The following is a 13,241-nucleotide window of genomic DNA, read 5'->3' on the forward strand; positions in this document are numbered from 1 at the left end:
GATCTGCAACACCAGCCCTTTTGAATAATATCCTTCTTCTTTTGAAGAGGTAACATTAAGCTTTATACTTCTTCAAAGCTAAGCACCCATTAAACCGAAATGATAGAGAAGTTCGTGACTCTTCAGATATTAACAGTTCCCAAGCTCCTAATTCCCAAGTTCTAGGGAGGGACCGAAAAACCGAAGAAAAATGTTCACATCCCGGGCCAGCGCCACCAACAGACCGGGCTGGGCTCCAGAAAGCAAGGGACTCAGACACCCCAATGTGTACGGAGACAGAAACATTCCCTTACATGCACTCGGAAGGCCATGCTGTGGCCCACCTCATAGGGGTCCTTCCAGTCCCAGGAGACTTTGCAAGAGCGGGGATCCAGGTAATTTCCCCGCACGTAGTCGTAAATGGTCCGGTCCCCTCGGCGCTCACGGTCCTCATTCTGGAGGAAGCTGACGACACGTGCGGCTAGCTCAAAGAGGAACTTAATTGTGAAGAAGAACGCAACCACAGACACTGTGATCCCACCTGTGTGAAGGACAGAACACATATGCAAGTTACACATGACAGCTTCGTGTTATGGGACAGGCTAGCCATCTCTCAAAAATTACAGGACGTCAGGAAGACCGTCAGACTTCCACAGAAACACTGAACTGGGTGGACCGCTGTGGGTTAGGAGGGGAAAGTATATACCAGGACTCAGACACATCTGTCCTCGGGCCAAATCCCATTCAGTGCCTATTTTTGAAAATAGTTTTATTGGCATGAAGCCCCAGCCATTCATTTACATATCGTCTATGGCTGGTTTTGCCCTAAAGTAACAAGAATTTGATAGCCAAAACAGACGTTGCATAGGCTGGAAAGCTGAAAAATTTACCCTTTAGCCCTGTATTAAAAAAAATCCGTCAACACTTGTTCTGTACCATGGACCACATGTCATGTCACCCCCACCCTCCTGTAGGTGCTGGGCTCTCACAGAAGTAGCAAAAAGAATGCACATTTCATTCCTGCCATTTGGAAGCTTCCCACTCCCTTGTTCAAAGCCCTCCCTAACCCCCACCAGAGTTTGGGGTTCCCTCTTCTGGGCTCCCTCAAACTCCTATACTTTCATCTATTATAACTTTTCTTCCCCTTGACCATCTATCTCATTGCTCAGAGTATGAACTTGGCAGATTTCTGCCTTATCCAACTTTGACTGGGCAGGAAACAGTGTCTGGCACTGACTGTAATTACTCAATAAATACTTCCCAAATGAATGAATTCCACTGCCAACTCTGTGAAGGTACTTTCCGGCACAACTGGGATTATGTCCAAGTCTATTTTCAAGGGGAAAGAGGATAGACAGGGAGGCAAAGAGGATGTAAGCATCCCCAGCAAAAAGATAACAGAGCTCTTTCCATTAACGTACCAATAACGTAAAACATCAGGTCCCTTCAATGCCAACAGATAGCCAAGGATCACAGCTGCAGCTGCAAAAGAAACCGTGTTTATTCTCCAACTCTTTTTTGCAGCCATTTCAGCTTAACAGGTGCCCCATGACATATTTCAGACAAACAGGGCCTGAATCATTCCCCCTAAAGACTTCTAATCTACTGACCACCCGAGGAATACCACAAAGAGCCACTTGCTTTATTGCTATTTACAAAACACAGTAATATAGCTTTCATCTTCTCAGAGCCAAAGCCCCAAGATAGTTTCCCTCCCCAAAGCAAATTGGTGCTAATTAACACAGGCAAAGGGAGAAAGGAGTCACTTTCCCCTTATGTTTGCCTTCTGGAAGTAATTCATCTAAATAGAAACAGTTATATAAAAATGTGGATTTTTAAAAGCAAGTATTATTATCATCACGTTGGCATTACATAATTAAAATGAACTCTGGGTCATCCCAATAACAAGCAGTGGGCATGGAAGAGAAGTCATTTTTGGTTATTACCAATCAGATAAGCTAACGGGCCCCATGGAAGACGCGCTCAGCAGAAAGGTCAAGGAGAGGAACGAAGGGAGAAGACTATACTTCTCAACCTAAGTGACGCCTGCTAAGGCCACAATAATTCTAATGGGGCTAGGGTTCAATGGTAAATTTTCACTGTTGTTAAACTTGTTTCCAAACAAAGACTTCGATGGTCATTACTCACCTGAACCACCCGAGGTACTGCCAAGAAAAAAATGCAATACACACTGATGGTCGTATCTTACCACTGACTTTGACCTTAATTTATGAACTACGTGTGCTCTCTATTCTACAATGCATTGCAGTTACTCTTTCTTTTAGGGTCAATATATATTAAGATTATCAATATTTTCTCAATCCAGAAACTTTTGTCAGCACTAGCATGCTACTTTAAAGACAAGACAGCTGAAAATTTATAGGCTCAGATTTGGGAGGGACCAAAGCAACTTTTTTTCAAGAGGGTACACTTTTTTGTCTGTGTGAAAAGAATTTATGAGAGAGACAGAAAATGGCATTTGTTCCTTTGATAACAACATACCGAACAGAGAATCCACAGAAAACAGTCAATTTGAGGAACGGCCATGTCAAATCTGTTTAGACTGAAGCCCTTCCAGAAAAGAAACCCACACAGGGAACATTAGCAATTATATGGATGAAGCTGCTCCCAAAGAGGTCTATTATAAAGAGAAAATATATAGACCCAAAATGTGGGATCACAATTACTGAGTCTCGTTCCCGCATGTCTCATGTCCTGGGACCCTATGCTGAAAAGTGGCGGCCACCTCTCAGAAAGCTTCTGTCTGCACCTCACAGGATGTGCTGGATGACTTGGCCCAAACTGGTGCTCCGCGGGTGTAACTGCCGGAGGAGCTCCCTCCCTCCCAGTTAGATGCCATCCACCCTGGTCCTCGATGTGCAGCTTCTAGTCCTCAGAGAGGTTACCAACACTCAGCAGAAAATGCAGGTACGTGTGACTTATGTTACAGAATTTATGGTCTCAAGTCTCTTGCTTCTTGGTGAAATAAGAGCAATGCCAAATTTACAGTGAATGTCATAAGGGCTGGGACAGTTTCTGTGTATCGTCTCTGACAACGACAACCATCTCTGACAACGACAACCGTCTCTGAAAGAGGCAGCCTGGAGACAGCTCCACGGCCATACTGCTGTGACCTGTCTAGGCTTCAGTGCTGTCTAGGGAGTTGAGATTTAATAATTCCGATGACACCATCTCCTTTAGTGTGACAGGACTTCAATGTACTCCCCACTGCTATCAAGACTGTGAAATCAAACCATATAAAGAGTATAGCGCAAAGGATGAGGGCACAGACTCTTAGAGCTTGACTACCTGGGTTCAAGTCCATTCTCTGCCGCCGACAGTGTGACCCTGGACAAGTTCTTTAGTCTCTCTACAGACTGCCAGTTTCCTTATCAATTAAATGAAAATAATATCTGTGTGTATCTAATAGGAGTATTGTGAAGATTAAATAAGTTAACACATGTAAACAGCCTATAATAGTGCCTGGCACATAGTGAGTTCTCAGTTTTAATTATGATTATAATTAATAATAGTAGTAATAGTATCAATGCTCCTTTGTTTCAGAGCCAATTGGAGACTCCAGACCTCTCTACTGGCCCACACTTGGATGGGAATGCATCAGAATTACAAAAGGCATGGCTTCTTTTTACTAAAAGTCTCTACCTACATTGGTGGTCTTTGTATTCTTCTAATTTTATGTCTGAAAGTTCTTAAAATAAAAAGTTAAAATTTCGTGGCTGGTGTAGCTTAGTAGATTGAGCATGGGCCTGCAAACCAAAAGATCGCGGTTCGATTCCCCATCAGGACACATGCCTGGGTTGCAGGCCAGTTCCCAGCAGGGGATGACGCACCAGAAGCAACCATATATTGATATTTCTCTCCTCTCCTTCCTTTCCCTTCTAAAGACAAATAAATTTAAAAATTTTTAAAAAGATTTAAAAATGTAAAAAAAAAAGTTAAAATTCATCCTAAAAAAATCCATCCAATAAATACAGTGTAGAACAACCAGTCTTAGTCTGAATGAGGCTGGCAGTAATGAATTTGACCTTGTTGAGTCCTTGTCCAGTTTTGCCCCACTCTCAACGAGATCCTCACCACTGATCTGGATTACCCCGACCTTTCCCAATAGTTCAATTCTACACTCCATTCCAGTTCCCTCTATTATTTAAAACTCAGCATACCAGTTACTACTTTTTTCCAAACAACTCATCTTAAAATCTGCTTGTGAGCAGGGAGTTAGCTCTGTCGACTTGCCACTCATTGATCCGACCTTTACAAAACATCCTACTTTTCTACAATCGCTCTCAAAATCCTCCCCGATGATATATCCCCATCTGCCCATTTTACCCATGGTCCCATTCTGAACTCGCATTTTCCCTGCTCTGGTTCTTCCTGAACGCTGTCACGAAGCTTCTCCACCTTTGTCTTTGAGTACAGGGTATCCTTTCAGGGTGGCCCCTCAAATCTCTCTTACTCCAGATTTTACCTCTTCCGTAGGCATTTTCTGCCTCTTACTGACCCTGTCATGCCCTCTCTGCCCTGTCTCTGCTCCGACCCCACCCTATAGGATTCATTCTCCTTGGCCCCATCAGCCACAATACTTTACTCACCCTGTAATCCATCCCAGCAGTTTTCCGTGGGCGTGCCACAAGAATTTTTAAAACAAGAAATACCTGACTAAATTGAATCGGGAGCACTGACATCTTTTCCTCTAGACTGTCCAGTAAAAACATGACAACAGCCACTACAACAAGGACCCTCTTGGGTGAATGAATCAAAATTACACCTTTTGTTTTTTTGGTCAGATCAGCAAAAATATATTTTTTGGTGTGCCACAGAAAATTAGTGATTAATTTATTTACTCGTGCCATCAGATGAAAAAGGTTGAAAACTGCTGATCTGTCCAAATCAGACCCTTTACGCTTTTACCAATAAGCTCTGAAATGTCCCACCTCCACGCCTTCGCAGAAGTCATTTCCCGTGCCTACGCTCTCCTTTCCCATCTCGGTCTACACGTGAAATACCTGCCAGCCCCAAAGTTTAGGGAAACCCTATCTCCCCACCCTGAAATCTCCCAGGAACCTCTGTTTAAAAACTCTTGATCTCCTCTGAATTCCCTTCTACCACTTATGTTCTCTTTTTTAGCCCCTTTTTATTTTCCATTTCAGAGTGGTAAACATGAGGCAAAGACTAGTGTTAAAATTCTCCACAGCACCCAACATGACTGCATACAGTAACTGCAGTAAATATAAATAAAATATCTGAACGATCAGGGCCAAATGTCTGTTCTCTTCTTTTTCCAGAGTGTCTAGGGATCAAGAGTTTTCCAGATAGGACCTTCATTTGGACCTTCATTTTAGATCATTTTTAAAATTTTATTTATTTATCTTCAGAAGGAAAGGGAATGAGAGAGGGAGAGAAATATCAATGCATGGTTGCTTCTCATGTGTCCCCTGCTGGGAACTGGCCCCTGCTGGGTACTGGCCTGCAACCCAGGCATGTGCCCTGACTGGGTAAATAGAACCGCGATCTTTTGGTTCACAGGCCCGTGCTCAATCCACTAAGCTATACCAGCCAGGCATTTTAGATCATTTTTAAAAGACTTCTCTAATTAGCAGTACAGTCACTTGAGCCAGGGCCAAGTGACTGCACCACTTCATTCAGACCGCAAGCGGCCCCTGTCCTTCAGTGCTACAAGCATGCGTCAGATAGCCACGCCTGCAGCCATGGCTTCCCCTGCGTGCACGACACAGTGCCTGGTTTGCACCGTCCCGGCTTCCTCTCCCACCTTCCTCATCTTGAGCTTTTCCTTCTCTACAGTAGTTTCCCAGCACCCTCAACTGCTGCTCACACTTCTCCTTCACGAAATTATTTTCCAGCTCTTCCCAAGCTAATTCAAGCACAAAGAAGCAGTATGTGAAGCCTCTATCATACTATTTCTTGCAATTCAGCTGCATGAATACTTTGTTTTCAAATTCCTCTCTTTAGTGTTCTTATTCTCACACACTTCAGCAAACGGACACCCTCAGCTACCAGAATAAGAGTAGTAGTATCTTACATACTACTGCTAGTTATTACATGCTAGTAACATACATTACTGATCTACTTACCATGTGCAGAACACTGCACCCAGTGCTCTACATGTTGGCTTAAGTAACTGTCACCACAACAACTTGGTAAAATAAGCATTATTGTTGTGATTTTACAGACTTTTTAAAAAAAGATGGGCTTAGAAAAGTTAACTTGCTGAACACCTCCCAGCTGGTTAAGGGACAGAGCTGAGACTCAAGTCCATGCCTCTCTGAACCCCAATGTTCTTAACCTCACACAACACTAAATAATAAAAAAGAATGGAGTCACAGGGATAGTGAAGTATTCGTGAAGAAAGGAGATTTAAGAAAAGAGGTTTAAGAAGAGGCATGCAGAATAGTATTCAATCTTGCAGTGAGAATCTTACCATGAGGCTAAAATTAGAAAGATAAATGCTTACAGCCCCCTTTTAAATCTTCTTAAATAAAAATAAAGCATGACAGAGGAAAATGGAATGCAGTACCAATTATCTAGTGCAGAAATACTGCATGCTTACTGAAAGATCCCAGCGAGTTCCTCAATACTACAGCACTTTGGCTCACATTACCTATGAAAGCAGGAGACTGGGGAAAATACTTGAAAACACCTGTCTCAAGGGAATGTTAGAAAGCTGATTGATATACATACTCTAAAACTCTTTGCTTTTTTTGGAGTATAAAGATTCATAATTACATCAAATAAATTTTAGCCCTAACACTGAAGATCAGTTTGGAAAAGACATTTCCCAGAAACGGAGAACTGATTTCTTCATACTCAAAGATGCCCTGCTGGGAGCCAAGTGATTGCAACTGTGTACTTCTACAGTTTTTCCTTGCTGAAAAGGTAGAGGAACTGGTCACTGAGTTCATGTTCTGCACCTCAGAAACACATGAATCTTACCTAAACCATTGCCTTACCTTTAAACGAGGGCCCATGTTCTAAGAACCAAGCGGAGCACTCCTACTCGCCAAAGCAGGTAACTTGGCCCTTTCACCTTGTCTTCAGCTTCCACATGAGAGAAAATAGCCACAAGGTCAATGGAAAGTGTCTGCCCATCAGACTTTCATTGAGGGCATGTCAAAGAAGCAGACAATCGATGTTTCTGGAACAGACTGGACGGCTTCCAGAGTGAAGAAATACAACCCCGAAATATTTCATCCCTGGGCTTCTTTCTCTAGTGCAAGGCGCGAGCATCTGCCAAAGGAGGCATCTGTTCTGTCTCAGGATCCAATCCTGCAGAGAGAAAAGGGCTGGTAGAACAGGTTTTTATTTCTGAAAAAGGAACCCCAGAAAACAAAGAAAGAGAAGGTAGGATGGGCTGTGGAAACTCTGCGACACTAAAAATAACCAAGGGCAGGTAAACTGTGACCAAGTTTTCCCAATTAAAACTCCACAGAAAGTCAAGCGGCAATCTCATTGCCCCGTGTTACTTACTCCCAGGAGGAAGCTCCAGCACTGCGGTTGGTTCCAGCCCCTCAGGAGAAGCAAAATGAAGTGCAGATTTAGAGTGAGCCTCCTACAACCACATGCCCACTTTGAGTTTGATGCGGCTGCAGCACAAGGTCTGGCAACAAGGTGAAGAGAAATGAGACCAAGCGGACAGGCAGGGACAGGTTACAGAGGGCCTCCCCATGCATTTCCAAGACCTGGATAAACAATGTTGATCTTATCTTTCAAACAGTAAAGCTTGCTACTAAGAATGAGAGGAAAAAAATTCTGAACCTTCAAGACAAATCACTAAGTAATAAAGTTCAGTAACTTAAGTCTGTCACTCAAAGACAGTCTTGAACTAACGTAGAAGAAAGAAGGTTATGGGAAGGCACACAATCATCACCATAAAACAAATGAGACACGCCCACTAGTCACTAAGTGAAAAGACATAGTTTCTTCCTGCTGGGTTGGCCAAAAAGTCTGTTTTTTTTTTTTTTCCCCATAAAATAAAAGACACATTTTTCATTTTCACCAATAACTTCATATTGATTTGGATATTTTCAGTATGTCAGCTATCTCCCCCATGGTTTAATGTTGATTGTCCTCAATTAATGTCTTGATTTGATCGCTGTCAACTTCAACTTTCAACTGGTCTACCCGACTTGTGGAGTACTGTCCAGTGAGAAATCTCCAGCATGAAACTTTGCAAACCACTTTTGACAGGTTTGATTAGTTACAGCACCTTCTCCATACACTAAACAAATCCTTTTTTATTGTGTTGCTTTTTTACCTTTCTTGAAATAATAAAGCATAATATGCTGAAAATATTATTTTCTTCCATCTTCAATATTAAAATGGCTACACAAAAATTGGTCAATTTTTATTTTTTTTAAATGCATGCTGACACGACAGCTGTCACGATCTAACAAAACTGTTTTGAATGAAGTTAAAGACAACTAAGCGCTATTAGAGAAATCTTACGGAAAAAAAACAGATGAGCTTTTGGGCCAACCCAATGCATTGCAGGAACTGTTCTCAATCCTTCCAGTGTATTAATTCACAATCCCAAGAGCTATAATTATCCCTATTTTATAGATCCAGAAACTGAGGCACTTTCTCAAGACTACACACAACTTAGTAGTCAAGTGTTTCAAACCCAGGCAACCTACACCCAGAACCCATGCTTTGAATGAATACTCTATGGCCTCTTTACCATGGGAAACCAAGACAGAGAACACAAAATGCTAATAAAAGCATAAGAATAAAAGAAGTAAAGGCCAGCAGATCAAACAAGTTGGCAAACTTTTATAATTAAAGATAAATAAGTATGCGTATATGTATTTATTTTAAAATATGGTGCTAAACTTGCCAAGCACGTGGGCCAAAACCTGGGTCGACCGGCTGTTGGAAGCAACTCAAAGGATCTGCAAACAAGAGATGACTTACATAAACCATAAGAGATCCACAGGAATGCAATATAAGCATTTTTAAAAATGACACTTTTAAAGAATAACAACACAAGGAATCACTCACAAATAAAATGCTAAATGAACAAGCAAGCAAAAGATTATTTACATTGCATGGGCCCACTTTTTAAAATATTACGTTACATAAAGAGCCTGGAAGGAACAACACGAATATGTTAACAGCGGTTGTCTCCTGATGCATGGAATTATAAATTATTTTTATTTTCTCCCTCTACATTTAGTGTTCCAAATTCTTAATGATGCAAGAACATATAAAAAGTTTCTAATTCTGGAGAATACTTCTTTTTCTAAAAAGAGTAAAGAACAAGCAAGATATCCTTTTTTCAAATAAGGAAACCGTTTTTAAAAATTAGCTAAAGATAACAGAATGTACTAAAGTTTTATTCCTGTTCATTGGGATCTTAGTGGGCCTCCAACCCTGTGATTAACTATTTGATCATTACATCGAGTAACTCGTAGTTCTCGTATCTTTACTGTGTCCCACCATGAACTACCATGTGTACCAGCCCCCCACCCGCTGCTCCCAACGTCTTAGTGTCTCTGATGAGCTTCAGGACTCAACTCAAGCACCGCCTCCTTTCCTGGTCCAGCTCCCAGGACCTTCTGAGGGCTCTCCCTGTGCCAGGCAGAACTAAGCTCCTCCTTCTTTGTGTTACTCCTCTACTGAAGACGCCTCTATTACAGCAGTTATTAGTCTGTATTATAATTACTTATCTATACAGCAGTCTATCCTAAGGACTGTGGGCTTCCTGAGGAAACTGACTAGGCTTAATCATCGTTGCCTCCCAGTGGCTAGTAAGATGTTCAGTCTGTCTCAGAGAGTGTATTTCTGCAAGACTCCTGGGTGAGTCCTATGCATGTTAAAATTTGAGAAGCATGGTCTAAACTCTATAGCCGTGAGCCCGAGAAGGGACACACCCAATAATCTGCATCTCTAACAGGCTCATAGGTAATGATGATGCTGCTGGTCTGCAGATCAAGCGTTGAAGAGCAAGGGGTCCAGTGCAGGTTTGGCAAACTACAGCCACCAAGCCAAATCCAGGTGGTTGCCTGTTTTTGTTTTTTAAAAAAAGTTTTGTATATAGACAATGAGCACGGTCAAGGTCATTCATTTACACGTGGTCTACAACTGCTCTTGCACTACAACAGCAGAGTGGAGAGGCTGCAGCAGAGACCTGTGGCCTATGAAGTTTTCCTATCTGACCCCTTACGGGAAAAGTTTACCAGTCTCTGGTGTAGAGGTCTTAGTTATGAACTCATTTTTGTAAATCAAAAAAGCATACAATAATTTTCTTCCAGTTCTACTATCCTCACTTATGAGCAACATTTTGCAAATATTTCTCCTGGCTAATTTCAACTGTTATTTAAAAGTTTTATGCCTCTCACACCCCAAGTAGGAATTTTATACAATCATTTCCCAAAGCATGTGTTTCGTGCAAACAGGCTTGCATTTCACCAAGGCTGTCATTTCCTAAAACCAGCACCCTCAGGAACCAGACACTATATCCAAGCCTCTAAAATTATTACGATACATATCACCAACTCACACTCTACTTTTAAAGTGCTATTCTAAAAAGCTGTGAGAAAAACAACATGAAAGTCCACTCAGAATTCTGGTGAACAAAGAGGCCGTGGCGGCACAGAGGAGTCCAAGCGTCACCCAGCGAGTGCCACCAAACAAGGCAGGACAAAAGCAGACACTGGCACATGCTAACATGTGGCCTCCAGCATTCTCTGCACGGAGGCACCACCCACGAGTCCAAGGAAATCAAATTAAAAAACCAAATCATTCAATCAGCTAAAGACCCATACGTTAGTGTTCTAACCAAGGAGGTTCCAAGAAATAAAGTGTGCCATCGGAGACTAGAATACTCTATTATTTTTTAATCCTCACCCGAGGATATATTTATTGATTTTAGAGAGACAGAAAGAGAAATGTCAATGTGAGAGAGAAACATCGATCAATCACCTCCTGTAAGTGCCCACACTGGGGATTGAACCCGGAGTACAGGTTGACACTCCAACCAAATAAAACACCCAACGAGGGCACTTCAGATTATTAATTTATCTTTCCCTTTGCTTAATTCCACCCTTGGCTTATTTTCCCCACCCCAAAACCCCACCATAAAAGATTGCCCTCCCCCATCAAGTTCATACTCTTGGGATATTTACATAGTTGTGTATTCCTGCTATCTTGGTTCAGCCAAGTTATACAGTTTTCATTTATATTCTTTCCTCATCAGTCAGCCCCTCCAGTCTCTTAATCATTCCTGTGGGTCTCCTGTGAACTCTCTCCAGCTAGTCCCCAGGGATCTGGTAATGAGGTGCCTCCAACTGACTGCAGCCTTCCAGGAACAGCCGCATTAGTCAGAACACGATGAGCTCACCCTCCTCGGTTCCATGACATAATACTCCTGAGGAGACAATCCCCAAACTGCAGAAAGCTAGAGTGTGCCATATTAGACTATAACCCCACTCCATGCTTTCCAGATCTGGGCACTGGAGCATGCCAGAACGTGCTAGAAGCCAGAGGAGAAATGACATGTGCTCCTGCAGCATCTAGTTACTAGAAAATGAGGTAGGTGAGGAGAAAAAGTATTTTCATGTTAAAACTAATTCACAGATAATAAAATAGGATGCAAAACATGCATTTCTAAAGATAAAACACGGATATGTTAAAAAACACTCACAGTTATTTTGTACTTGAGGCAAAAGGCTGATTGGGGCTCTGCTCCCAGCCCCCGAGGGGTTCTGCTCCCAGCCCCTGAGGGGTTCCATGCCCAGCATCCTCTACCACTAGAGGTACCCGAGCCAGGCAGTCAGAAAAGCACTGAACCCCCTACGCAACTTCTGGTCTGTTTCCACCCATCCCACATACTCACATTTTACACAGCTATTTTTTCTGCTATCTTCCCCCAACGACTACCAACAACTTTAGGTTCTTTTGTAGCATTCATTCATTTCATATTTCGTGAGCATCTGCTGTATGCCAGACTGTGTGCCAAAAACTGAAGTCACAAGGATAAATAAGAGAGGGTGGGAGATAGCCAATACAATGTGGCAAGTATCACAAAAGAGGAATGAACAATGTATAATGGGCAAAGAAAGGAGAGAGGTAACTTTGCCTGAGACAGCAAGGAGGTCTTCACAGGAGAAATAATATAGCTGTTATTTAAGAATGCATAAGCCCTGGCTGGTGTGGCTTAGTGGACTGAGTGCTGACCTGCGAACTGAAGGGTCACTGGTTCCGATTCCCAGTCAGGGCACATGCCTGGGTTGTGGGCCAGCTCCCCACTAGGGGGCGTGTGAGAGGCAACCACACATTGATGTTTCTCCCCTTCTTTATCCCTCCCTTCCCGTGTGTCTAAAAATAGATAAAATCTTTAATTAATAACAAAAAAGAAAAGAATGAGTAAGCATTTACAAGGGCAGAAAAAAGGAAAAGAAAAGACTAGTATCCTAGGCAGAAAGAACAACATAAGCAAGAGTGCCAAACCCAGAAAGGGAGTGATGAGCTCAGCATGAAAAGCTCAGCATTATGAATGCACTGTGTTTAGAAAGACCACCTGTAGCTAAACTGGAGTGACTGTACAACATGGAGATCCACTGAGAAGACCTGGAGTATAAGAGAAAGGAGGACGACTGGTTGGGACCAGAAACTAGACCCCGGTGTCCTGGCACTACAGGAGTGTCATGAGAGATCTGGCTCTTTGTGCAAACCCAGCTTCTGGGTGGCCAGCAGTGGCGGTGGTTTGTGCCCAACCCTCAATAAATGGGGAAGATGGCACTGGCGGTACCTGAGGGGCTAACTGGTTTAGTCTTCCCTGTGTGGCATGTTTTTCATTTGACATAATGGGTTGTTTTTCTTTTTAATTTAATTTAATTTTTTATAACTTTTTAAAAAGATTTTATTTATTTATCTTTAGAGGGGAAGGAAAGGAGAGAAGGAAAGAAATATCCATGTATGGTTGCCTCTTGTGCATCCCCTGGTGGGAACTGGCCTACAACCCAGGCATGTGCCCTGACTGGGAATCGAACCGCAATCCTCTGTTTCGCAGGCCCACGCTTGACATAATGGTTTTTAGATCTAACATATTGTTACATGTCATATCAGTAGTTCATTCCTCTTTATTGTTGTACAGTAGCCCATTATACGGCCATGTCATAATTTGTCTATCCATGCATCAGCTGAAGAATGTTTGGGTTCCACCCAGTTTGGGGCCCTATGAATATTCAAGTGCAAGTCTTTGTGTGAACATGCTTTCATTTCTCTTG

At 42.4% G+C, this 13,241-nt stretch overlaps 1 protein-coding gene across 4 annotated transcripts in view; it reads right to left on the minus strand.

Annotated features, from left to right (window-relative positions):
• Nucleotides 1-13,241, minus strand: part of AREL1 (apoptosis resistant E3 ubiquitin protein ligase 1) — a 38,399-nt gene that overhangs the window by 18,028 nt on the left and 7,130 nt on the right. For 3 of the 4 annotated variants that reach the window (XM_037128255.2, XM_037128217.2, XM_037128235.2), the window contains exons 2-4: nucleotides 6,966-7,281; nucleotides 1,401-1,461; nucleotides 294-520 (exon numbers count right to left, since the gene is read on the minus strand). In XM_037128255.2, the coding sequence (XP_036984150.2) occupies nucleotides 294-520; nucleotides 1,401-1,416 (243 nt within the window). In that variant the 5' untranslated portion in view covers nucleotides 1,417-1,461; nucleotides 6,966-7,281. The remainder of the gene's footprint in view (nucleotides 1-293; nucleotides 521-1,400; nucleotides 1,462-6,965; nucleotides 7,282-13,241) is intronic. The other variant, XM_037128245.2, reaches the window with a different exon arrangement.

The sequence above is a fragment of the Artibeus jamaicensis genome, unplaced genomic scaffold, assembly GCF_021234435.1.
Source record: "Artibeus jamaicensis isolate MK-2021 breed Jamaican fruit bat unplaced genomic scaffold, CSHL_Jam_final contig_851, whole genome shotgun sequence".
NCBI lineage: Eukaryota > Metazoa > Chordata > Mammalia > Chiroptera > Phyllostomidae > Artibeus > Artibeus jamaicensis.